General features: G+C 33.4%; 1 protein-coding gene across 4 annotated transcripts; it reads left to right on the forward strand.

Moving 5' to 3' along the window:
* Positions 1–3,088: 3,088 nt before the first annotated feature.
* mgrn1a (mahogunin, ring finger 1a) lies at positions 3,089–27,209 on the forward strand. 4 transcript variants are annotated; one of them, XR_015503603.1, is made up of 19 exons: positions 3,089–3,218; positions 3,293–3,509; positions 3,817–3,935; positions 4,448–4,536; positions 6,085–6,231; positions 7,421–7,538; positions 7,689–7,755; positions 7,845–7,888; positions 8,411–8,458; positions 9,404–9,472; positions 9,585–9,744; positions 12,886–12,998; positions 15,395–15,606; positions 15,702–15,816; positions 20,137–20,182; positions 22,057–22,173; positions 24,238–24,280; positions 25,873–26,270; positions 26,601–27,209. XR_015503603.1 is itself a non-coding variant. In NM_199879.3 (18 exon segments), coding segments are annotated over 16 exon segments (1,590 nt in total). In that variant the 5' UTR covers positions 3,106–3,218; positions 3,293–3,421; the 3' UTR covers positions 24,276–24,280; positions 25,873–27,209.
* Positions 27,210–27,416: the final 207 nt, after the last annotated feature.

A 27,416-nucleotide genomic window follows, 5' to 3' on the forward strand; every position in this document is an offset into this window, starting at 1 on the left:
GAATCTTTCGTTTGCGTGAATGCGTAATGTTAAAGAAAAAAGCATCACTTTAAAATACGACATCAACAAAACATTAAATCGTGGGAATTTTTGTGGTCTTTAAGATTCCAAATTTTTGGGGTCCAAATTGAGACCCCCAAATATTGTCAGGAAACCCCATCCTAAAAGTATAAAGCCCCAGTTTATACTGTGACAAAATATTATATTCCATGGGTCTAAATAGTCTGTTTTTGAAAACTATTTAGTTTTTTTAATGTTTTTTTAGCCATTATATTAATTGTTTTCAATTGTTCGCATTGCTATTATTGGTTTATTGTTTACAATTTTATTTTACCTCATTTTAATTTAACATTATTGTCATGTTGTATTAATTTTAATTATTACAATTATCATAATTATTACAATTGAACTGTTATTAAATTTAAAATAATGTTTCTTCTTACTACGGTGACGATGATTATGATTATAATTATTATGATTATTATTATTATTATTATTATTATTATTATTATTATTATACTTAGGCCCCAGCATTTAATCTGTTTACATTTTACATAACGTTCTACTTGTTATAGTATTGTTGTTTAGTTTATTTTGACATTTTAATATTAATTTCAATCGACACTGTGTAATTTATTTTAAAGTTTTTTATTTTATATTGATTATTTCTAATCATTTGTTTTATTCCTATTTATTTTTGTTTATTTAATTTCCTTTTTTACTAATGTTAATTTGTTAATAGAATGCTTGATGATTTTTTTTATATGATGTTTATTTATTTATTTTACAGTTTTGTGCGTTTTGTACTTTTGCTTTAGTGCTTTTTGACTGGGACACCTATCATTTGCTCAGGCCCGGCGCCAGGAAGTCAAAACTGAGGGGGCACTTTAAATCCATAGGGGGGCACTAGACCTGGTGACTGATTTTGGTCTCTTGTTTCTTTCATTTAGGCTATTTATTCGCATTTATTATTACTTTGCATTACTGCCTAAGTTACTGACCTAAGGCAGTAATATAGGCTACGTTTTAATAGTAATAACAATACGCAGTTTCGCTATTACGAATTTTATTAACGATGGTAATGCATACCGCTTATTAATGCAGACGGATGATGGCTTCAGTGCCAAACGAGTGCTTTAAATCATATGTTATTCTCCTTATTTCCGTTTTATTTCAAATAACAGCCCTATGAATGTTTAAAGTTTTAGGTAAAGACGTCAAATTATGCCCACACATGCAAGCTGACCCACGATCAGACAATTCATTTAACCGGTAAATAAATATAGTGAAATCAGCTTAACCGAGTCATCACGCTTCACAACCAACATCAGTGTTGGGGAAAAGCTAAATGTGACAATCTAATGTCATTCAAAACAATTACTTAGTTACATTTTAAGGCATTAGTGTAGCCAGAAAAAATACCTAAAAAAGATACAAAAATTCACAGTTATTACCGTGAAAATTGGTTAAATTTTTATATGCTATATAACTTTTTTTTTCATCATTTTAAATGTAAAAACAAAGATTTGTCTAAGGCTATTATAAATGTGCTTTTTTCGTGATATTGTAAACCATCATAAACCATATGTACCATAGTTTCTAGGCCTACCCGTCATTTTATTTATTAATTATTTTATTTATTAGGCCTTTTTTAATAGTTTGTTTTCAGGTTATTTTCATTTTAGGGCCATGAGCTAAGTCAAAACAAACTCGATATGTTGTATTTTAGCTCTTAAAACAGATCTACAATATATTTTATGTTGTTTAATTTTGCATGAGCAAATAGCAGTATAGCCTAAGTTACATACTTTTAAAAGATTATCATTCTGCCTACCTGCAGCGCACGAGATTTCTCGGTTGATCCGCGGTAAATCCACTTAAGCACTATACCTATTCCATTTATAACACTGCAAACTTGACTTCGCAGGCCGATCATCTTTAAACGCAAAATGCATTTATTATGTGTTATACCTTGACTGCAGTTGCATAATGGGATGTTTCTCTACGCAACTGTAAAAGTGCACTTTTCAGCAAAATGAAAGCAAACATTCAAAGGGTTCTGCGTTTTGTCAATTTTAGCTTAATTGTAATAATATTAATAATAATATTAATAAATAAATTAAAATATTATTTATAGTGTAGCCTACTGTGGGACTGTGCAGTAAACTATTTATTTTTATTAAAACATTTTTATTAGGCTACATCTTCCCGAATAACTAATAAATGACTGGCAGTTGCGTCTCTGCTAAAATTAATTAGCAAATAAAAATTAACAGCAAATTTCTTATGTGTTTTTTCCTTTTAGAGCTCAAGAGAGTTGTGTTTAAATAATTAGTTAACCAAAACATGTAATGAATTAAGCTGCTCCTATGTCACCCATTTTCTCCCTTGTGAGTTGAGTGCGCCTCCATCGCCGTGTGCGCGTTTTAAAGGCTATTTACGGGCGCACCAGACCTGACGCGGGGACCGGATCTCTGGACTATAGGACTAGCTTTAACCTCACCATTTTCATAATTTAATTGCTATGTCATATATTTTAAAATATTTAAATGTGTGTTCTGAAGGTTGGAAGGACGGGAGTGTTAATAATTAATGACAGAAAGAATTTTCAGTTTGAGTGAACAATCCTTTATAAAAACTGGGGGGGCACAAACTCTGTCTGAGGGGGCAATGCCACCCTTTGCCCCCCCGTAGCGCCGGGCCTGCATTTGCTGCACTGACATGTGGAATATCTAAACTGTCATGTGAATCACAAACAGAATAACACAATATAACATAATAAAAAATACAACATAATAAAAACATTTAGCTAATTACAATGTATTTAAAGTGAAAAAAATGTAAATATAATAATAATTATTATTATCATTTTAATAATAATGATAATAATATTGATAATAATAACAATGACGATAATAATAATAATAAAATAATAATAATAATAATAATAATAATAATAATAATAATAATAACAACAACAACAATAAACGTATTATTAATAAGCTAATACATAAATTAAATTTTTATTGCCTTCTGTTCAAATCAGTAACAGAGACCACAATAACAGACACCATTTCCCATCATCCTCGGGAAATCCCATCTCGCGAGAATATGGGCTCCCCAGTAGAGAGTCTTTTTCGTTAGTCTTGTTGTTTTTGTTTATATTTCGTTCACCGAGAAAAACGTCGTTTATTTGTCGTCTGCGTATGGGTTCAGAGGTTTGTATAAACCAGTCTGTTTTTTTCCGAAACGCCAAAACGTAGAATCAGAAGTTTATTCCTTTTGTTTGCAGTTCTTCTTGACGCCAGAGATGGAAATGTGTCCGTAGTAGCGGAGAAACAAACGGCATCCAGCTAACTGTCCAAAACAAACCTGCGTTTACCCACATATATCGTTCTCCAGCAACTCTTTACGTCTAAACATGGGTTCAATACTGAGCAGGAGGATTGCTGGAGTTGAAGACATCGATATTCAGGCCAATTCTGCGTACAGATATCCTCCAAAATCAGGTAAAATGTCACTTAAGTAAAGTGTCGACAAATGTTAGCTTTACTAACGTTACAAGTTAGCTTATACGATTAGTGCGTGTTTTAGGATTTTCTGGTGTCATAAATCTACTTTTGCACGTTATTGGTGTTTGTTACATTTTGTACTTTTTCATTAGAAAAATCTGGTAATAACTGGGCTTTATCTTCTACTTTGGTTGTGTACAGAATATATATTAATTTGAAAAGTGTTTATTTTCCAGCTCTATCTTAGCATCATATCCATTCTAGGTTATAATCTCTATTAATAATAACGTTACCATTGTTGCAGGAAATTATTTCACTAGCCATTTCTTCATGGGAGGAGAAAAGTTTGACACACCCCATCCAGAGGGATATCTTTTTGGAGAAAACATGGACTTGAATTTCCTAGGAAACAGGCCTGTACAGGTGACCAAATGAAACGACAACAAAACTATAAACAGCCTGAAGTTTTACATCGTCTTTTAGGGCTGCACGATATTGGAAATATCAGACATTGCAATATTTTCTTTTGCTGCCATTATATATTGCGATAGAAATATAATTTCACCAGATGATTTGAAAAGCTCTATTTGTAAAGAGTTCATTAATTTAGATTGACAGTGTTAATCAGGCATTTTTCTATGCTGTGCAGCTGCATAATTTATTGTAAAATACAAGCAAAAATGAATAAATAAACAATGTTTAATGGTTTTGAGTCTTAACAGTGTTCAAGTACAGTAATTGAACCATCAAATGTAAAATAACATGGTCATCATTGTATAAATAATAAAGTAATATCTTTATTATTTATTCTTTAATAGATAATGCAATCTTGTGATGTGACTATAGCAGATACACACATTGCGATACTGATGCTCAAACAATATGTTGTTTAGCCCTGTCATCCTTACTTAAATGCATTATCCTGTTTTCCACAGTTTCCCTATGTAACTCCAGCAGCACATGAGCCTGTGAAGACCCTGCGGAGTTTGGTGAATATCAGGAAGGATTCCTTACGGCTTGTCAGGTGTGTATATGATCATGCCTTTAAAGTGCCTGGGAAATGAAATTAAGTTTTTAGATGTTAGCATCAGTCTATTGGGTTTAAGATTATCTATAGGTGAGTGTGCTCCAAAACAGTGACAAAATTGGTATTAAGTAGATATTATCATCCAAAGTTCGCAGTTTGTCACTTGCCCCCGCTTGTTAAGTGTGACGTCACGCGAAGCGGCTTCCGGGTCCAACCGCTCTATTCAACTGAATGGGGAGACTCATGAAATGGTAATAATAAACGTTTACAAAGTGATTTAATACTTTCGAAAGTCACGATTGCAATATATATGTCCATGCCTCATAGCCGATGGCCAGAAAGTGATTCATTGTTTTATAAATTGTTAAATTTTTGGTATTTGTTCTGCAGCAAGTCCAGAGATTGTTGTGTCATAAATTGTTGTATCATAAACGAATGATTTCTCTACTCAACTGAATGGCGGCTTGGACCCGGAAACAGTATTACATAAGTCACAAACACGTCACCACTTATCAAGGGGATATGGATCAGTGATTTATTATTTTTTTTCTTTTACATCATCTCATTCTTTAGTTTCTCACCAAATCTTCTGACCAATCTAGTGCTCTTTAGTATCTGACATGTGCCATCTCTTCAAGACGTTTTTAATTTCAAGACTTTTCATTTGATGCGCCTGAACTCAACCGCTTTCTGTGGCAGAGCTGTCATTGGCTGTCTTTTAAAAAAAGGGGAGGGGCTACTTCGTCTCACCAAGGTTTTCATGTTTTTGTTAATGTTCACATTGAACAAAATTGCACATTTCAAAAGCACATCACCAGATCTTTTAGAAATTTCTGATGACGAAATACAATACAAAATACAAATATGCACTACTGTACAAAAGTCTTAGTCCACTAGTATTTTCACCAACATAAGCTATTTTAAGTCACTTATTCCAAACTTTTGCTGTAGTGTGTCAGTAGAAAATATCAGATTTTATTTTCAAACATTTTTTTTGTTATAATCCAGCAAGATTTTTTTAGGCGTAAAGCAGTCAGTGCTTCACACAGAGATCTAATCTCAGCATCATCCAGTCCATCTGAAAAGACAAACTGAGTCTGACTAAATCCTGTAAACTACATGAAAATGTATGCACGAGTGTACATAGGACAAGAGCAGTTATAAATGCACATTGATAATAATGAGATCAGATCTCTTTGTGAAACACACTATGTAAAGTACTTGTATAGTGTTAGGTTATTTGTATAGTCAACTGTTCATAGTATATGTTCAGTTAGATTATCGCTTCAGTACACAAAAAAGAAATAGAATACATATTACTTTTTTGAAAAAGTACATTATACTGTATAACTAGATTAACCATGTATATACTTGTTAGCTTTACTGTCTACCATACTCATACCTTAACTTTTTTTATTTTGATTGTAATGTAAACAGCGCACCATTTGTAAAGCTGCTTTGGAACAATAATTCTTGTTATATGATTATTAGTTGGTGAAAATAGTGACCCAAGACTTTTTTTTTAACCTTACTTTTTGTTTGCAGATATAAGGATGATTCTGACAGCACACCAGAAGACACAGGAGATCCCAGGGTGCTTTATAGTGTTGAATTCTGCTTTGATACTGATGCCAGAGTGGCGATTACATTATACTGTCAAGCCTTTGAGGAGTTTGCCAACGGAATGGCAATGTAAGTTTCCACTGTGTGGAGTTTCTGCAGTTTATGAATTGTAAACTAGTGGTTTTGTGCTCAGTTTTGTAACTAATGCTGATTTCTGACTGCATGATTTTCAAAGTAGTCCTGTCACAATGTTTTCACACTGCATGACCATCTGGGTTAGCTTTCGGTCACTGCTGTGTTTACATTGCAAAATGGATTGGCGACAGAGTGTTTCACAAAGCATGACTTTACAATAGAAAAAAATCATCAACAACTTTGTCTTGGTGTGCAAATTAACATCTCGCACCCAAACAACATGAAAGTAGTGACATGGAACCAACATGAGGGCACATAGTATATCTTTTCTTTATGTTAATGAGAAAGAAGCCTTTAGGGGTGTAGAAATGTACTTATGTTGCTCACCTGGCTTTTGAAGGGAATTATCAATTTCTCTCCAACTTTTTTTCTTTTTTGAACCGGTTGTGATATTGCTCAGATTACACCTCAAACAGACACAGGTGCTCTTACTAAATTTCCATCAGTTTTTCCTCCATTTCTTGAATCCAAATAGACTAAAAAGAAACCTTTTTTTCAAACGAAGCCATGCTTGTTGATATTGTGTTCTATACTTTCATAACTCCTCCCTCAGCTTCCTGCTGGCCTGGCTGCTCCTTTTTTATTGGCTGTAGGTAATTGCCAATGTTATTTTCAATCAGAACACAATTTACACTGCAAAATTGTGCAGACAGCTCTAGATATTTAGCATGCCAAATATCTCACAGGTCTTTAATAGTTGACACTGTGTATTGTTACTCACGTGAAGGAGCACCGATTTGCCTGTGATTTTGTGCATTTGTCAACGATTTTTTACAACCTGTCGGCGAGTCAAAATCGGGGCTAAAATTATACCGTCTGAACATTACATCAGTGATTAGTTATGTAGAAACTTGAGTTTCTTGTGATTGATAGCCTCGGTTTTTTTAAAGTCCCACTTGTGCCAATGGAGCCCAGTGAAACATAACCCTTTGTTATCTAGGCGTCTACACACTCCACTACATAGCAACTAGATTATTTGCTTAGAAAAAAGGTACAACTATTACTCGATCTTTTTGCAAAAGATTATTCCCTTTTACAATGGTACCATGGTTTTAATGTACATTACTCATAGCTGACACTCTCAGATGTGTTGATGACAATTGCTACTATTTTCTTTTTAAAGATACAGTGCCAAGAGCCCTTCAATGGTGTCAGAGACGGTCCATTATAAGAGGGGGATAAATCAGCAATTTTCTCTGCCATCCTTCAAAATTGATTTCACCAAATGGAAGCCTGAAGAGGTGTGATTTTTCTAAGATTACATTTCTCTAGATGATTAGAAACAGGTTTGCATCAGTGCAGTCTCATCAAGGCAGACTTTTAAAATATGTATATTTATAATTAATATAAAAGCTATTATTAATAGTTAGTCATACAGTATTTTTTTGTAGCTGAACTTCGATCTGGACAAAGGAGTTTTTCCTTTGGTGGTCCAAGCAATAGTGGATGATGGAGATGGTCGGTGTAAAATCTTTTATAATAAAATACACTTAGTTTTGGTTATGTGTTATCTGTCTCCTCATAAAAAAATATATTTTCTGTTCCAGATGTCACTGGGCATGCACACGTTCTCTTGGCAGCATTTGAAAGGGTGTGTATTTCTTCAGATTTGTTTTTAGCTCAAGAATGTTAGCTGGACTCTTGCTGGATTTTGCAAGCCTTCGTTCATGTTTTACAACATTGAGTCAGTCATTAACCAGGCAGCATTTTATACAGTTAGGAAAGTTTGACATTTATAGTTCCCATCATCATGGAAAATTTGTAAATATCATTTGAAAGTTTATTTTGGTTGTGTTATTTAGTGAAATATTTAACCTTATAAATATTAGCACTTGCCAGAAAAAGTCTGGGAAAAGAATGGAAACCTTAAAATATTTTGGATATATATATATATATATATATATATATATATATATATATATATATATATATATATATATATATATATATATATATATATATGTATTATAAACACTGTGTGTAGTGAGATTAATACACTGATAAATTTTTAATACGCACTATAATACAAGTCATTTGATCTCTCACATTTTTAAAGCACAAAATCCAGCTTGTTGTTTCTATGGTACTAATATGTATATTCCTTAATTTACAGCATGTTGATGGCAGTTTCTCAGTGAAGCCTTTGAAACAGAAGCAAATTGTAAGTATTGTGGATCATATTTTTCATTGTTGACTGTTAAGGCCATTATAAACTCAGCTGTTTTTTTAAACATTCTTCACTATTAAACATTGACCTTTTGGTTAGCGTTACACTTCAATTGCAACTATAAATCAGCACTTCAGTGTAATTGGTTTATTTCTCAGTTTCATTTAAAGTAATCCAGGGCCTCAAAGTAGTGGTTTCCAACCATTTTAGCCTGGAGAACCCCTATTTTAACATTCATAATACTCAACGATCCCTCAAACCCTTTAAAAAAGTGAGAAATGCACTACGACTACATACATTTTACTTATACTGTTATCTTGTACATTTAAAACATTTCTACATTTTTTTAAAAATCTGTTTTTTAATCTTTAAGTTATTTTATAAGTTTTTTTTTGCAATAAGCAATAGTAAAACTTATTTTTGCATTGATCTAAAAGAAAGAAAATGTTTATCCATTTTACATGAGGCGTTATTTTATCAGGAAGATAAAATTAATTGAACTGTCATTAAGGTTTTTCTCAAGACAATCGGTTTCCTTCTTATAATTTCACTTTGCTCTCAGTTCAAGCTTCTTCATCAAACCTCAAACATTAATTAATTTGGCTGATTCCCTCCTAAGTCTTTGTAACCACTTCCTTCAAGCAATAAAACCTTCTCATTTGACAGTATATTTATGATTGTGACAGTGTTTTTTTCGTAATTGTCTGCCTCATAAAACCAACAGACTCAAAGCTTTGATCCGTCCACACTCAATTACAGCAATCAAATGTCAAAGCAATAATCAGACCATGTCACTTCATAAAACAGATAATCGTCATTTTGATCTGTGCTATGACGTTTCTCGTGCCAGTCTTTATTTCTCAAATCACATGCTTATCCTTTTATGAAGGTAGTTTTATCTTTGATTGAATAATAAATACGAACACAATAATCCTCCAGGTGGACCGTGTGAGTTATCTGCTGCAGGAGATTTACGGCATTGAAAACCGGAACAACCAGGAGACAAAGGTAAATGATGACTCTATGCCAGAGGATGTTGCACAAATGAGATGACTGACTGGTAATAGGATATTTCCTGTGTCTGATTTCATGTACTGTTTGTTTTGTCTTCTCTCTGCAGTCCACAGAGGATGAGAACAGTGACAACAGCAGCGAGTGTGTGGTTTGTTTATCAGACCTGCGTGACACACTCATTCTTCCCTGCAGGCACCTGTGTCTGTGCAATGCCTGCGCCGACACACTGCGTTACCAGGCCAACAACTGCCCGATCTGTCGACTCCGTAAGTGCTCATTAATCAATGCCTCAGCTTCCTGTATTCTTCTGCTATTATTATTCAGATGGGTTCCGCTTAGTGAGTGGGTATGGCCATAAAGATAAAAGACTGTGCTGTGATTTAAAAACAAAACAATCTGATATGGGGCTGATTTGCTATAGTGGTTTTATTCCTCTTTTCATTGTTCTTCTTGGTAATGAATACTGTCAGTAGTGTATCATTGATCGCTCAGGCATTGCAGATCATATGACTGTTAGAGAACAGAGCCATCTGCTGGGGTTGCCTGGTAATTGTTATTATTAGGTTGATCATAGTGTTATCAAATTTGGACCCACAAGGGTTGCAAGGAAGTGTCTGAGGGGGAAATTGTGTATATAACTGTAATAATTAAATTAGTAAGTTATTATTACTATTATTATAACCTTTATTTTTCCAGAAAAGACACATTGAGATTAAAAATCTCTTTTACAAGAGCGTCCTGGCCAAGATTAGGCGATACAGGTTATATGGTTCTAACAAACAAAAAACAACTGACAGTTAACATGAGTCACACATTGACAAACAAACAATTCAAAACATCGAAAATCTTGTGTTTCAATTTCTATATCATTTCCACTCTTTTTAAAAGCATTTAGAGAAATCAATTCTTTAAGCTGCTACTTTGTAGATTATTCCATGCAAAAGTTGCTCCGTATTTAAAAGCATTTTTTTTCTATCTCAGTCCGCACTTTAGGAAGAGACAGTAAATAAATATCCTGTGATCGAAGGCCATAGCTAAGGACAGGTTTTTTTACAAATGTAATTCTGGAGAAATGATGGGAGTAAACCCAGTATAGATTTGTCAATGCTTGAGCCTACCAATGGACAAAGCAGACCAACCTACCCTAATATACAACACACAATGATGAGGAAGAGATTTAAATTAGTTTTAAATCTTAGAGCACCATGGTAAACAGTATCCAATGCATGCACACTCTGAGACGAAGCATGCATTTATATAACATTACTGTACTCCAACATCGACATAAATGTTGCATCAACCAGCTTCTTTTTAGCATTAAAATAAAAATTTAGAAAGAAAAAAAAAGAAAGTGTATCATCATACTGGGACACCTATTCAATCTCTGCGCCATGAGTAGTAGTAATGGAACCCAGCTTTTGCTTAGTTTCTTTTGAATTTGAAAATAACATAAGTTTTGTTTTAACGGCATTTAAAACTAGTTTTATCTCAGATAAATTACATTGATGCGAATTAAAAGCTATCTGTAGTTGAGAAAGGGCCAGGGTCACTTGGTGATTTCCGAAAATCTCATATATGTTAATAAACTATTAAAATTACTGTTTTATCCAGAACCTATAGAAGATAAAAATAGTATTCAAGTGTTGAATAAAAACAACAACAACATGCAAATTAAAAAAAATCATCAGCCTTTCAATTTTATTTTTTTCTATTGGATTGCAACCCCTTACTTTATTATTCACAACACAGAAATGGGATTAGTTGCAGCAGATTAATTTACAGCACGATGTTCAACTTTTACGGCACTGGTACATTAAAAATAAGTCACGACTGAACATAGAGGATGATCTCCAAGTGGAGGTCTCCAAAATTAAACAAAGAATAGTCTTGTGGTGTAAGCATTCTGCCTGCCTCTCTCATTAACCCTTTAACTGCCCCACCAAGAAAAAAAATTTAATTGCACTTCTGAACTTCGAATGTCGCTAGTTAACCTACTCAGTGCATTTTTTTTTTCAACACATCCCTTATTTTCTAAAAGATCAACCTCTGCCAAATAGTAGATATGTCATTTTATGGTAAAAGAGCTGGAATTAATACATATTTATGAAAAATAACGAAAATTACGAAACACTATTTAGTATTTAAACTACATATTTAAAATACTTAAATTATAAATACTGCCCATCCCTAAAACCCTCATTTAATACAGGGGTTCCCAAACTTTTCAGCTTGTGACCACTAAAAATAAAAATCCCAGTGACTCGCGACCCCCACTATCTTCGGAGGTGGTTATAAATATACAAACACTGTAAAATGGACACTACAAAAAAGTATTTTGTAGTATTTTCAAAACACAAAATGTGATGCATGGAAAATTGAGGTGTTTGGTATTTTATTTTAAAATACATTTCAATTTAATTTCAATGTATTTTTATGCATTTTAAAGGATAAAAACTGTCTGCAGTAATCACAAAATATTTGAACAAGCTACTTGTTCACATTAAAATGTCAGAAAACAAATTACTTGCATATACACAGAACATTGTTAAATCTCTGAAACAATTATTTTAATAATCATATTTAGTATTTCGGTCACACTTTACCATAAGGTTTCATTAGTTAATTGAATTACTAACATTAACTAATTATGAACAATACATTTACAGCTTTTATTAAGTGTTTCCTAATGCATTATTAACAACCAAATTCATACTTGTTTACCTTAATGCATCATAAGTTAACATGAACTAACAATGTACAACAATTTACATTATCTAACATTAACTAACATGAACAGATACTGTAATAAATGTACTGTGTTATTGTTTGTTCATGATAGTAAATGCATTAACTAACATGAACTAATACAACCCTATTGTTAGGTATTACCATTATTTCACAGTCAGCACTACATTGCTAAAATGCATTTACACATTTATCTATTTAGGGCACTGTCATCAAACGTTGAAAAAAGAATGAAAACATCTTTTTTATATATCAAGATTATATTAAGCTATGAATTATTTGACATCAACTGATTGTTTCAATTTATTTTGTATTTCCAAAGAAAAGGCATGAAAACATATTTTCATGGATAACGGACGAGGAAACATGTTTAGAAATGTAGAAACTATACAAACTTCGCTGACATGAGTTGGTAAGCTTTTGTGTTCATGTGTAAATCAGGTTTCTGCCCTTTAGAACTTCTTCACTGTCAGAATGTGCACTGATTTCGCTTCAACAGAAACACCAGCTGGGCAAATATTTACTCCTCTTTGTCGCCAAATGAATCTAGTAACATTTAAGCTCATCCATGTGAAGATGCAGCACCTGTGTTTGTTTATGCACTCTGCACTTGTTTGTGTCCCTTTTTTCCCTCAAATGACCTTTTCCTCTCCCTGCTCCAGCATTCAGAGCCCTGCTCCAGATCCGAGCCGTGAGGAAGAAAACAGCCGCCACTCTTTCCCCGGTGTCCTTCAGTCCAGTGCTGTCCCAGAGCTCTGACCATACTGAGCATTCGGTAAAATGAGCGTGTGCTTGTCTAATTGTTAATATATCATTTATTCTGCTGTAATGTGTTACTAGAATGCCAATATTGATTTTGCCATATAAAATCTTGCTTTTGATTCCAGTACGGCCATAATTGAACTTTTTTTGGCTTAAAGGGCACCTATGATGAAAATCATCCTTTGTAACTGTGTAGGTATAGTGTCCATAGTCATATTGGGGTGATATAAAGACATTTTACATTTCACCCACCGATTTGATTGACAGATGCATATTAACTTCTCTTCAAAGTAACATAATCATATCCACAAGATAGGATGTGTGCAAAGCAACTGGGCTTAAAAGATCTGTTGAGCTGGCTGTGATTCATCAATCATCAAACGTGATCAAGAATGTGTTTTACAAGTTTAAAACAGTATAATTAATTTCAGCGATTTTACCGTGTTTATCACCACAGCTGCATAGTGTCAGTACAATTACAAAAGAAGACACTTTAAACTTGTTTTGTGGATGTTAATTCAGGTTTATTTTGTACATCAACATAACAGATCTCCATACAGTAGTGCATATCAACACGTATCCTATCACATTTGCTGTGCAAAAATAGTGGAAAGTTAAACACGCGCTGTGTATGTGTGTCTGCTGTGTGTGTCTGTGTGTGCATGTGTATGCGTAATATTTGTAACGACATTGTGTGTGACTCTTTGTTGCAACACCACAACAAATACATCATATAATCACTGGTAAAGTTCTTACTGTAGTATTTCTCACAAACGCTACGTGAGATCTGCTTCCTTTATGTCTGTCACCGTGCTGTTTATCTGATGCAGCTGGAGATTTGAGGCACACTCTGACAGGCATGTGGGAACGGTGGGCAGGGAGAACTAGCATTAAAGGCACAGGCAACAAAAACAGCTACTTTGTATTCAGAGCAGAAAATTTCAATGTTCTAAAAGGTATAATAAATAATCTGATGCGTGTTTTGAGCTGAAACTTTACAGACGCATTGTGGAGACACAAAAGACAGATCTTAAATCTTGAAAAGGGGGTAAAATAGGTGCTCTTTAAGCAGTTTTAGTAAATTCTACTGGTCTGTTTTAGGTTTTCTTGGCATGAGGTGAAAGTTTGGGATTGTTGATATTTAAAAAAAAAAAACTTTTTTATTTGAGAATGAGTTTCTTTTGCATTAAACGAGAGCATTGTATCATTTGGTCAAAAATACAGTCAAAACTCAAAAAAATAAATAAACTTTTTTGGTTTAAATATTAATATTGGTTTAATAATATTATTATTTAATAACGGTTAAAAAACCATGTAATGGTAAAGCTGTGTTTTCAGCATCAATACTCCTGTATTCAGTGTTACATTTTTCTTCAGAATAATTATAATTTGCTAATTTGGAAGCTCAAGACATTTATTATCATTATTTAAATTCAACTAAACTAAAAGTGTTTCAGGGGTAATTGATGTGTCTGTTCCCTTTGAACAAGGATTCATAAAGATGTACAAAAAAATCATAGGTCACTCACAAATTTTTTGACTTATCGGATGCCTTGGGTTTTTGGACTTTTTGAAAAAAGTTATACCACTTAAAAAAATTTTTGAATATGTTGTTGAAAAACAACATCATTTAATTGTAATAGAGAGATGTATACATACTTTTACATTTTAGTCAATTTTTTTTAATTGAGGGTGACCATAATTGGGGGTCCCTTGGCATTTTAAAGACCAAATCCTTTGTCTGCAAATAATCACATAACATTTAAACATGTTGCCTATGAAACAATCCTTTTAATAATCATATTTATTATGTCAGTCAAACTTTACAATTTAGTAGATCTAAAGCTGAAAAAGAACAGCATTGAATTGTAATAGATATAAAATGAAATGTCTGTTTTCACTTTACTGATACCAAACTGTTGAATCACGCTATTTGTTGTCAGATAAAAACAACTCTTAACTTATTAGTTCTATGCTCTTTAAATTATGGAAAGACGAAATTCAGACCTTTAATTTCCATTTCGGTCCATTTAGAAAGTGCAATTAAACACAACTAATGCTGACCCATGTGCTGTACAGAATAGATAAATAGTAAAGAAATTTTAAAATAAAACATGAAACCAAGACAGCATAAAACAAATAGAAATGATTTTAGTCAAGGTTTAAAAAAATAGATAGTGTTGGAGCCTTTCTAATTTCCACAGAAAGGCTGATGGAACATTTTGGAACAAAAGCTCTATTACCCCCTCCATTTTTATTTTCTGCTTCAGGGAACCACCAATATCCTTAAGCTGGCTAACCTAATAGCTCATGTAGTTTGGTGTTTTGTCAGAGATATGAACGATGTAATAACTCAAAAAAACACAATAAGAGAAGTTTTTTAACAATACTTTTCTTTTTGAATTTCAGAATGCAGACAACATTCCTCCTGGCTATGAGCCCATCTCCCTGCTGGAGGCCCTCAACGGTGTGCAACCCGTGTCTCCTTCAATCCCATCAGCCCCTCTATATGAGGAGATCCAGTTTTCGGGAGAGATGGGAGATCCTCTCAACCTGACCGGCCGGCAACAGAATGGAGATCCTGGAGCTCTGAAGGGCAAAGGTAGCAAGTCACCTGATGGGTAGGTTTTATAACTGTATTAATACTTTTGCTAATGAAAATAAAAATGCAAATGCAGTTTTTGATATGTTATTTATGTGTGTTTGTTGCTTCCAGGTCTGTACGTTCTCCCTCGTCCCCCATTCAGGAGGAGGAAGACGAGGAGAGGATGTCGGAGCTCTCTGATGCACAGCCGCAATCTGTTTTGCCCTGTAGTCTCAGTCCCTCTGAGGTCAGTCACTGTCACGTCACAAATAATGAGCTGTGGAATATCAATGTAATGTTTTACGATAAATTGAAAGGCTGATGCCAATAATTCGGCATAGATTCATAATTATAAACTACACAGTTATAAAAAAGTTATTGAATCATGTCAAACATATTAATGGAGCGTTTTATTGCAAATAATGTACCCCTTTATTGTATACAGTTAAAGTCAGAATTGTTAACCTCTTTTGTTTTCTTTTTTTAAATATTTCACAAATGATGTTTACAGAGCAAGGACATTTTCACAGTATGTCTGATAATATTTTTTTTTTCTGGAGAAAATCTTATTTGTTTTATTTCAGCTAGAATAAAAGCAGTTTTAAATTTTTTAAACACCATTTTAAGAACAAAAGTATTAGCCCCTTTTAAGCAATATATATTTTTCGATAGTCTACAGAACAAACCATCGTTATACAATGACGTGCCTAATTACTCTAACTTGTCTAGTAAACCCAATAAACCTAGTTAGGCCCATAAATGTCACTTTAAGCTGTATAGAAGTGTCTTGAAAAATATCTAGTAAAATATTAATTACTGTCATTATGGCAAGGATAAAATAAATCAGTTATTAGATATGAGTTATTAAAACTATTATGCTTAGAAATGTGTTGAAAAAAATCTTATTTCCGTTTAACAGAAATTGAGGGAAAAAAAACAAGGGCTAATAATTCTGACTTCAACTGTATTTATTCAGTTAATTAATGTTTATATTCCCTATCATATAATATTAAAGCAGATGAATCAAACCCAAACGATTTCCTAAATAACCTGCACTTTACATGCAACTTTTTAAATTACATGGCACAAATTTGCACACATATTTTTGTTTGTTTTTCTTGATATTAAATGTGTGTGATACTAAAATGTGCTTTACTTGGGCTCAGAATCCTGATGCACATATAGAGACCTCTCTTTATCTTGAAATTGGATGGGTATAAATGAACTGGTTGTTGAAAACACATTTTTATATTTTATATTTTAAAAAAAAAAAAAATATATATATATATATATATATATATATATATATATATATATATATATATATATATATATATATATATATATATATATTTTTTTTTTTTTTTTTTTTTTTTACATTTCATGTCAAAATGTAAAAAAAAATGTATTACAGGGTTTATGAGTCCTATATAACAGTGCAAGTGTAGCACACAATGGCAATGCTACAGATTACAATTAGTAGTGTTCGTTTATTTCCTTTATTAACATTTTACATTGTATTTTTGACCTGTTGTTAACTGTTAGATGATAAAATTAGGATATCAAGTGAATATCAAATAGTAGCATTAACAATAGAGTCATATCACGTGCCTGTAGTAGCCTACCACTATGAATGGAGAGGGGAAAAAATTAAAAGTATAGTAGTATATATTTTAATATGTTAACCATATATTTTGTTGTTCATTTACAAAGGAATGGTTTTTATTGTTGGGCGAGTAGGTTATACACATTAATGTTTACCCTTTATAGTTTTGAATGATGTCTTGTGCATATTTGTACAATAAAAATTGATGTTTAATTTGGCCTGTAATGATGGTAATCGTAGAATCCACCTTGCGGTTGTGAAGTTTTACCGAAACACAAGTAGAGTACAAAGCCTCATGTAGCATACAGATAAAATAATTTGTATACTGACTAAGATATCTAGCTTACTTAAATTTGCATATAGCGTTAAATCAGAAGATCTAAATAATATCAGTTTAACAGAGACACATCTTTGTGACTAAATGTAAATAAAACAGTTTGAACAAATCAGATAGCTGTACGATCAGAGAAAACACATGAAGTGACCAGGTGTAACCAGGTCTATAAGATTCTGAATTAAGTTGGTCATCTGTTTTAAAGTAAACAAGCATTAAGTTTAAGAAGAAAATCTGAAGTGCTACAATAAATGGGTAATTAATACACTTCAGACTAATACACTTCATTATTTATTTTTCTATATTGAATTTTAAATAGGGCGACAGGGTGGTGTAGTGGGTAGCATGTTCGCCTCACAGCAAGAAGGTCGCTGGTTCGAACCTTGGCTGGGTCATTTGGCATTACTGTGTGGAGTTTGCATGTTGTCCCTGTGTTCGCTTGAGTTTTTTCCAGGTGCTCCGGTTTCCCTCACAAGTTGAAAGACGTGCTATAGGTGAATTGGGTATGCTAGAACTGACCGTAGTGTATGTTTGTGTGAATGAGTGTTTATGAATGTTTCCCAGTGATGGGTTGCAGCTGGAAGGGCATCCACTGCATAAAACATATGCTGGATAAGTTGACGGTTTATTCTGATGTGGCCACCCCAGATTTATAAAGGGCCGAAAAGCTGAAAAGAAAATGAACTTTTAATGTCTTCTGTAAGATTAACTTTTTATTTGCTTTTTTATTTTTGCTTTGTAATATTGTTTTGTTGTTCTTTGTGCTGTTCTTCTTGTTATTTACAATTAATTTTTACTTTTAATAGTTTAAATTGAATTGTTAAGATAAAAAGCAGATAAATTGTAATGAAGTATAACTCACTTTACAAGTCATGTTCATATAGACTATTTCAATGTGCTCATGTCATTGGCCCATGATTATTTCCTGCTTGTTATTAAATTATTTCATAACTGACTGTAACAATAGGCAATTCAATCATATCTCAATGTTAAAACAGCTATCATAACATTATTTATCAGTATGTGGCTCTTTTTGCATTCTCGGAAGCTATAGAAATTAAATATGTAATATAGGAAATACGTTGGGACCATTGTTTTTGTTTGCATCCCTCAAAATGGTATATATTTGTATTCTACACATTCTTTAACCATTTTATACCCCACTCCAAAACAAAGCCTTTCAATTAAAAAAGAAATCCTGCAATATTCCAGAAATAATGTAGAATAGAACATTTTGGATTTCATTGTGAATTTAACATTGACGCTATTAATATTGAAACAGTGAGAATGTGCATTATATATGATCGCTCAGTAACTATTTATGTAATTACAATATATAAGAGTCACCGTAAAATAAAGTGCCGTTTTTTTTTCACCAGTGTGCTTTTCACTTGTAAGTGCAAAACATAATAACTTGACTTCTGGTTTATCGTTTGGAAAAGTGACAGAAGATAGACTTTTCTGATGAATCAATAGTTGAACTGCATCCCAATCATCACAAATTCTGCAGAAGACCTGTTTTAACCCGCATGGACTCAAGATTCTCACAGAAATCAATCAAGTTTGATGAAGGAAAAGTCATGGTTTGGGATTACATTCAGTATGGGGGTCCTCGAGAGATCTGCAGAGTGGATGACAACATCAACAGCCTGAGGTATCAAGACATTTGTGCTGCCCATTACATTACAAACCACATGAAAGGGCAATGTCTTCAGCAGGATAGCGCTCCTTCTCATACTTTAGCCTCCATATCAAAGGAAAGCAAAGAAGGTCAATGTGCTCCAGGATTGGCCAGCCCAGTTACCAGTAATGAACATTATTAAGCATGTCTGGGGTAAGAGGAGGTATTGAAGATGAATCCAAAGAATCTTGATGACCTCTGGCAGTCCTGCAAGAACACTTTTTTCGCCATTCTAGATGACTTTATTAATATGTTATTCATGTCATTGCAGAGATGTATGGATGCAGTCATTCAAGCACATGGAAGTCATACACAATATAAATTATTTTTCAACTGCACCATGACTTTATAACCTATACTGTTCATTATTTCTGTTAAGTGACAAGATTTTGTCTAAGCAACCTACAGGCCTATTAGACCTTACTCTCATAATTGAATAATTAAAAATCAAGGCATAATGAATATGTTTTTTTTTGTTTTGTTTTTTTGCTAAAATAAGTGTAATCTAGAGGCTTTTGCCTTTCATAAAAGCCACTTCTGATACAAATGATCAACTAGAAGTCAAGTTATTATTTGTTGTTTACAAAACTTGGATAGGCAACAAGACTTTTCTCAGGTAGTGTAAGCTTCTGCTCTAATTTTCTTACATTTGGCCTTTAAATGATCTGCCTGATGATTTGTGTAAACAATATACAATGGTTTCTTTAGAAATGCATTTTTCTGTAATGTTTCATTGTGTTGTGTGTAATTCATGCTATGGTTAAGCTGACTGTTTGATACTATTAGTTTTGCATAGACCTGTGGTTTTTACCTGGTTGCACATGACTGATGAAGACATGCAAATTAGTTAACGTCATACACTGTTGTGTCTGTTCATTGTTTCCCACAACATTGACCACAGCCTGTCCTGTAACCTGTCAACTCATCGTAGTTTATTTCCTAACAGGACACAGTAGAGGGTGTGACTGCCAAACCTGGCTTACCAAATTCAGGTTAGCAAACTCCATGTGCAAATCTCTATTAACATAATGTTTTTGACATTACTGCAAAGTTTGTATGCATGTTTGACAACCAGTCAAAGGTTTCGGTTAGAATTATTTTTTTTACATTTTATCTATTCTGCAAAAATACAATTAAAATAGTGAAATAATAGTGCAGTTAAAGTGCAATTTATTCCTGTGATTTAAAGCTGAATTTTCAGCATTACTCCAGTCTTCAGTGTCACATGATCCTTTAGAAATCTTTATATTATCATGATCTGCTGGTCAAGAAACAATCATTTTTATTAGTGTTGAACATTTTTGGACTGCTTCATATTTTTGTGGAAACTAATTTAGTACCATTTAAAAGTAAGATAAAGAATGTTGACTTGTATGTCTGTTGGACACATTAAATTAGTCAAGAGGGAATTTAAAGACATTGTAATATAATGTAATGTAAAATATATATTTCATAAAAAAACAATAATAATATATTTCAAATTGCTCATAATACAAAAAAGTGAAATTACCATGAAACTGAGGCAAGACATTTTTTTTCAACATTAATTATAAAAATCATTATTAATGATTGGATGTCAATCATAACTGCTCATAACCTAAAGTGATTATTTCTGAATGGTCATGTGACTGGAGAAATGATAACAATTAAGCTTGGAATCACAGGAAGTGCTTTCCATACATAGACTCTACTTAGACGGGCTGCCCAGGTAAATAAACACCCGCCATTACATGGCAACAATTATTATTATTATTTTTTAGCTATTATTATTATCCTTTTACACTTTTTTTTTTATATATCCACCCAAGATAACCAAATATCTGCGATCGATTAACCAGTGGAAAATTGTTTCTAGTTTACCGTTTCGTAGGCTACTGCTGGTTCTGTGTCTGCAAGAACTGTAAACACTCCCACAGACAGTCACATGCTCTGCAGACCCACAGAGACGCACCTTTTTAGCACCTAAAACATGCATCTGGCTGGGGTTTCTAAATCACCTAATGTCCGATATTTGGCTTTCACTTTCAAAAGTTGTCATTAATTGTATCCGTTTTAACATTACCTTTTTATTTAAACATACTTTCACTTGGTTTCGTTGCTGATTGAGCACACACAGCCATGAAAGCGAGAGAAATATTTCATTAAGAAAACAAATAGAAACAAATAATTCATTCTTAAATCTAAACGACTCAGAAAAACTTTACTATATACTCGAAGGGGACGAAATGATATCTAAACTGACTGCTTATAATTAATATATATTTTTAGAGATATTGTCTGTTTTTATTCCTTTTTTCTGTCATTTATTTCTCATTTGCTGTATATTTTCTTAATTTGATGATGTTAATATTTTACATAGGCTATTTTATACATGTCTAAAATGCTTTGGCAATACTGTACAAAATCATACCAATAAAGCAACCTGAACTTGAGAGAGAGAGTGTAGGTCACTCGGCAGAACTACAGTTCGAACCGCTGTGGTTAAAACCCATTCTTACAAGAGAGAGAAACAAATAACAATAAAAATAAAACAAATAAACGGTAAAAAAAAATCTTTTTTTTCTGTTTTTCACATGTAATTGACCATTTATGCGTTGTGGGTAAAAGGTATGTTTTAATCTGACTACCACCGCAAGTATATTTCAACCCTGTGGGAAGCATTGACAGGGATAAATTACATTTGTAACTACATTAAATAATTTATTGGTTGTTTCAAACCGTAATAATAATTCACAGTTTTACAGATGTCCTGTGCTTTGGATCACATAAATGCATAACAGAAGTCTTACTAAACCTGAACTTTTGACTGGTAGTGCGTGTGAAACTCAGACTTGACTTGAATTCTTTATTCATGTCATGATGTCAGGTTCCGAGAGCCGATCGCTGGGTGTGTCTGTGAGTGAAATCCTCCAGGACTGTCACAGTGAGCGCAGCAGCCTGAGCCAGTCAGAAAGTGACCCCTCTGCAGATCTGGCCCTGCCTGGTGAGCTACTAACATGAACACACACATGCAGGACCCTGACAAGACTGCCTATAGAAGTTACTATTATAAAAGCAGTTCTTCCGAGTCTGCTTTTGCAGGCGGGGTGTCTTTCATGTCCTGATAAAACCTTGTACTGTTGACTTTGAGAAAATGCAAAACAGCAAAGCCGGAGCAAGCAAATTTTTCAGCATGTTTTGCAGAACTGATGCTGTGCTGTGAGATCCTTCTCTGTTATTGCTGCCTCTTTGCTTAATTTCTACCTTTTAAGTAAGTTTTCCAGTGTTTAAAAGCATTTTTGCTATTTTCTGGTTGTATATCAGCCCTCTACACTTAATAATTTAACCGTTTTCTGTTCTAAAGTGCAGTGTTTATTCAAATATACATTGCATAGATGTGAATAATTCCCCTGACATTTTGATTATTATTGTGGATGTTAAATTAAACTAAGAAAATGCTAAGATTTCTCTTTCACCTATGATGAAAATCAACCTTGTAAGCTGTTTGTACAGAACTGTGTGCAGGTATAATGTGTCCACATCATATTGGAGTGATATAAGCACAACATTTTTTTTATTTATTTTTTATTTCCTGACATTAAAATAGGATCCAAATCCCTCCTATTTTAAGGCCCATCGCAACATGACATAGAAGTGCGGTTTCCCCACCCACCAAATTGATTGATATTAACATGTGTATTAACATGTCTCCGTCTCCGTAACGTGTATAATACACATGATCATTAAATGTGGTCAAGAATGAGTTTTACAAGATTAAAGCGTTTCTAAAACATTGGATGTTTGTAATAAATATAGTTAAATCACTGTAGTTTATCACCACACCCTCATAGTGTCAGTAAAATTATTAAAGAAAATGTGGTTTGTGGACTTAAATCAGGTTTATTTTGTACATTAACATAATGGATGTCCATACAGCAGTGGATGTTATTATATGCAAAAACAGTGCAAAGCCAAATGTGTGTGCGCGCACACAAGCGATCTTTATAAAGACATTTGTGTGTGACTCATCATTGCAGAAGGGCTTAAATTAACTCCACATCAGATAAAACAAAGAACCATTGGGAAAGTTCTTACTGTAGTAAGGGAGATCTGCTTTATTCTAGTCTGTCAGTGTGCTGTTCGTCTATGTGAAGGCTATGGCTCTGACACACACATGGGAACGGTGGGCTGGGAGAACCAGCTCATTCGCATAAAAAGGCACAGGCAAAAAATACAGCTTCGATGTTATAACAGCTCAAATTTCCCAGATTTGAAAAGGTATAGTAAATAACCAGAAGGGTATTTTGAGCTGAAACTTTACAGACACATTTTGGAGACACAACAGATTTATATTAAATCTTGAAAAAGGGTTCAAATAGATGCCTTTTAATTAAGTTTACTTTTAATTGTACTAGTAATTGAACTAGATCATTTAATTTCATAATAAATGCTTTGAATTTTTCTTTTTATATTTATGTATCAATATTCACCTATTTCTAAGAAGAATATTTCTTTTGCTATAGAAGTCCATTTTTACCACATAAGAAAAAAATATCCATACTATTTTTGTTTAGAATCTTCTGCATAATCAATCAAGATCGATTGACTTGTTCACTCTGCAGGCTTACTGTGACTTTATCTGTAGCTGTCTTTCCGTTTTAACTGAGAAATTCTACACATTTATTACATTTAAACTAAAAGTGCTGCTTTATATTTAATACATTTCCCATTATAAATGGTCTTTTGGATTAAAATGGTTTCTCACATAATACTAAAAATGAATTGAAGAGGTTCAGTATAAAACTATAAATCTTCCTTGTTCTTGTAATTTTAGAGCAGTTGCTTTAGTACTTTATGACTAAAGCAGCAACATTCACCAAGTCATGAAACATACTAGCCAGGTGTTAAGATGACCTTAATACTATAATATATAAAGTGTGTTTTTTTTCTTGTGTGTCTGAAATGGGCTTCCAATCTGATATTGTGTGTTTTATGCATGTGTTATGCTGTGCTGTCTCCTAACCCTCTCTCTTTCTTACTGAACTTGGCTTGCTCTTAACACACATAGCGTCTGAGTCGTGGTCAACTGCTGTAGAGGAGTGTTGACTCGGGTAGGTCACCACTTTCATAGATAAATCAATCTTTTGACCCATTGTTCATTTACACATTATATGCACAGTTACATATTTTCTAATGATTTTTATGCAAAAGCTTGAATGTCTAGCATCTACTGTATGATGGAAACTTCTTCTTAAAGGTCCAGTGAAGGGCTTTTGAAATGAACATTTTTGTTTCAATGTTTGACAATCTCAAGTGAAACGTGAAGACAGGGTGGGACATAGAGTAGCTCCTCTCCTTTTAAAAAAAAACAAACAGCCAAGAGTGTTTTGTTTTGTCACATCTTATGACATGAAGAAAAATCATTCATCCATTTGAGTGGAAGTGACAAACTGCAAGCTTTGGATGTTTTTATCAGTTTTATATCTTCCAAACACAAATTTTTTCACTGTTTTTGAGCACACTGGTTATAGATGTCTTTAAAACTAACAATACCCTTACTAACATCTAAAAAACTTTATTTTAATTTTACGGGACATTTAATTCTTATACTTCTGCGTTGAGTGATCGTCATACCCTATGGCATATACCTTGCACTTAGCCCGCACCATTGTGAGCATTTGTTCTTCCGTTCTGTTTGTGCTGTTCTGTCAATAACACATCTAAAATCCAACTAGCCATGCTGTTTGTATTGTTCCTCTGTGTCGAGTTTCTTTGCCGGTATTTTGTTTTAAACCAAAATTTTCAATTTTAAAGCTGAAAAAGTTTATACAACATGAAGCTTGTCAAATTCTTGTTTTTCACTTGAATCCAGTTGCGTTTTTACCACCTACTGAATAATAACCTTCTGACCTGCCAGTGGCATTTCTTGTAAAATAAAGAGAACTTGTATCTTAATTTAGTTTTAGTCTATTAACTCAAAGATAATTTGAACAATTTTGAAAACCAGTAGCTATTAACTTCCATAGTTTTTAAAAGTAATATTATTTCTTCTTTTGTAGAAAGAAAAGAAATTAGTGTTTGGAACCACCTGAGTGTGAGTAAATGTTCAGTTCTTTGGTGGAACTATGCCTTAAAGGATTAGCTCAACGTGAGATGATAATATCGAGTAGCACATTTTAGACACAGTATGTTGTATATTTATTTTTTCTTTTATTTGAGTCGGCGCCAGTGGTCTAGTGGTTAGTATGCGACATATGCACTCTGGTGCTTACGGCGACCCGAGTTCGATTTCCACCTTGTGGTCCTATGCCGATCCTTCCCCTTTCTCTGTTCCCCATTCTTTCATGTCAATACTCTTTACTGTTCTGTCCATTAAAGTTGAAAACACAGAAAAAAATATTTTTTAAAAAAGGAAAAGAAAAACCGTTAGCTAAAGAAAAAAAATACCATCAAATATATATTTTTAATGATCTTTTTGTTTTTAATTATCCACTTATAAAGTTTTCTCCTAAATGAATTGCTTTAATGAAATCTCAAACACAAAGTCAGGGACTTGCCACCACCTACTGGCGGTTTTTGTGTCATTTATTAATCCATGACTATTACCAAATTACATTATCTCATAAACAAAGATAGTATGTTTTCCTCTATCATGCACCTCAATCTTTTTGCCTCAATCTCCGTCCTGTCTTCACTTCCTCAGGGTCATCAGAGTCCATAGAGAGCCTGAAGAGTCAGAGCACCAACAGCTCCAGTCAGCCTCTGCTCTGCCTCCCCAGCAGCCTGCGCATGGAGGATGAACACCTCACATCATAAACACTCAAATCACTCTACTCCCAATCCTGGACACTATTGTTCAATCAAGACATTTTGAGTACCACAATCAAAGTCTTACGTTGAAAAGTTCAAGACATTTCACTGTTACAGGAAGTCTACATGCTAGCTTAAAGGAACACTTAAAAAAAAAGTTTACTTTACAAGTCTCTACAGTTAAACATTTGAGTTTTACTATTTTGAAATGGTCTGTGTCTAGCTGGAGATTTTTTAGCTTAGCATAAATCTTTGATTCAGATTAGACCATTAGCATCTCACTAAAAAAATGTAAAAAATGAGTTTAGATCATTTTCCAGGAACTGTACTCTCATTCTGGTGTAATAATCAAGAATCCCTGCTGACTAGCTGGGCAATCTTTTCAGGTGCTGCACAATATTGTATAATATATCCATGGTGTAACGGTATGGCTGCAAAGTTTTTTGAATATTACACTAGAATGAAAGCATCATTCCTAGCTCTCAGCCTATGTAACTACAGAAAGTCGAGCTTTAAATAGAAAATGTATCTTTTTAATTTTGGAAAATGTGAAGCTAATGGTCTAATCCGATTCAATGATTTATGCTAGGCTAAAAGTGCTCCTGCCAGAAATGGCAATAGGCTGAATTCTTTCAAAAATGATGAAACTCAGCTGTTTAACTGGGGAGGTGAAAATGGGTCTATTTCCCACAGAGATCTACAGTGTTCCTTAAAAAAATAAAGATAAAAATCAAATGTAAAAACCGTCAAACCTGGACTTTTAGAGTCAAAAACATTTCAGTGGTTTAAAATATTTTCATAGGTGCCCAATCTTTTTGAGGTATGCAGCATAATGGTGATTTTAAGACTGTGTACTTGATTTATTCTTATTGTTTTTTGTAAAATCAGCAAGTAAACACTAAGTGCATCAGATTGCAGTCTAGTACAGACACATGGTATAATCATTTATCCAGTTGAAGTAATTCTCTATGTCTGTATCTTCTATATTTGTTTTGTGCCTTACATTACTGTGTGGCTGTCCCTTTGTCCACCCTTCAAAACATGCAATGTGGGAAGCTGTAGCACTTCTTGAAGCTTTAATGAGTAGTTTATAGAGGGATCTGCCATCATTTACAAACATATCTGATGCTTTTAGTGAATTCTCTGCTGCTTATCTATGTGATGCACCTTTAAAAGTTATGTATATTTGTATGTAGTCAAATCGTTTTATCATAAAGTGTTGTACACTAATGCCAGTCGCTGTGGTTATTTATTGAAAATGCATAAATTATGTAAAGATCCTGCTTATCTGTGTAAATCCATATTCTAATAGCTGGGTCGTTCCTTGTAGTTGGTACTTTCTAAACTCTTATAAAATAAATTTTTGTATGTGAAAAGTAGGCAAAATATTTTGGAATAGTTTATACTATTGTTCAGATAGTTCAAAATAGTTTAAAG

This window comes from Danio rerio, chromosome 12 (assembly GCF_052040795.2).
Source record: "Danio rerio strain M-AB ecotype USA chromosome 12, GRCz13ab, whole genome shotgun sequence".
Classification (NCBI taxonomy): domain Eukaryota; kingdom Metazoa; phylum Chordata; class Actinopteri; order Cypriniformes; family Danionidae; genus Danio; species Danio rerio.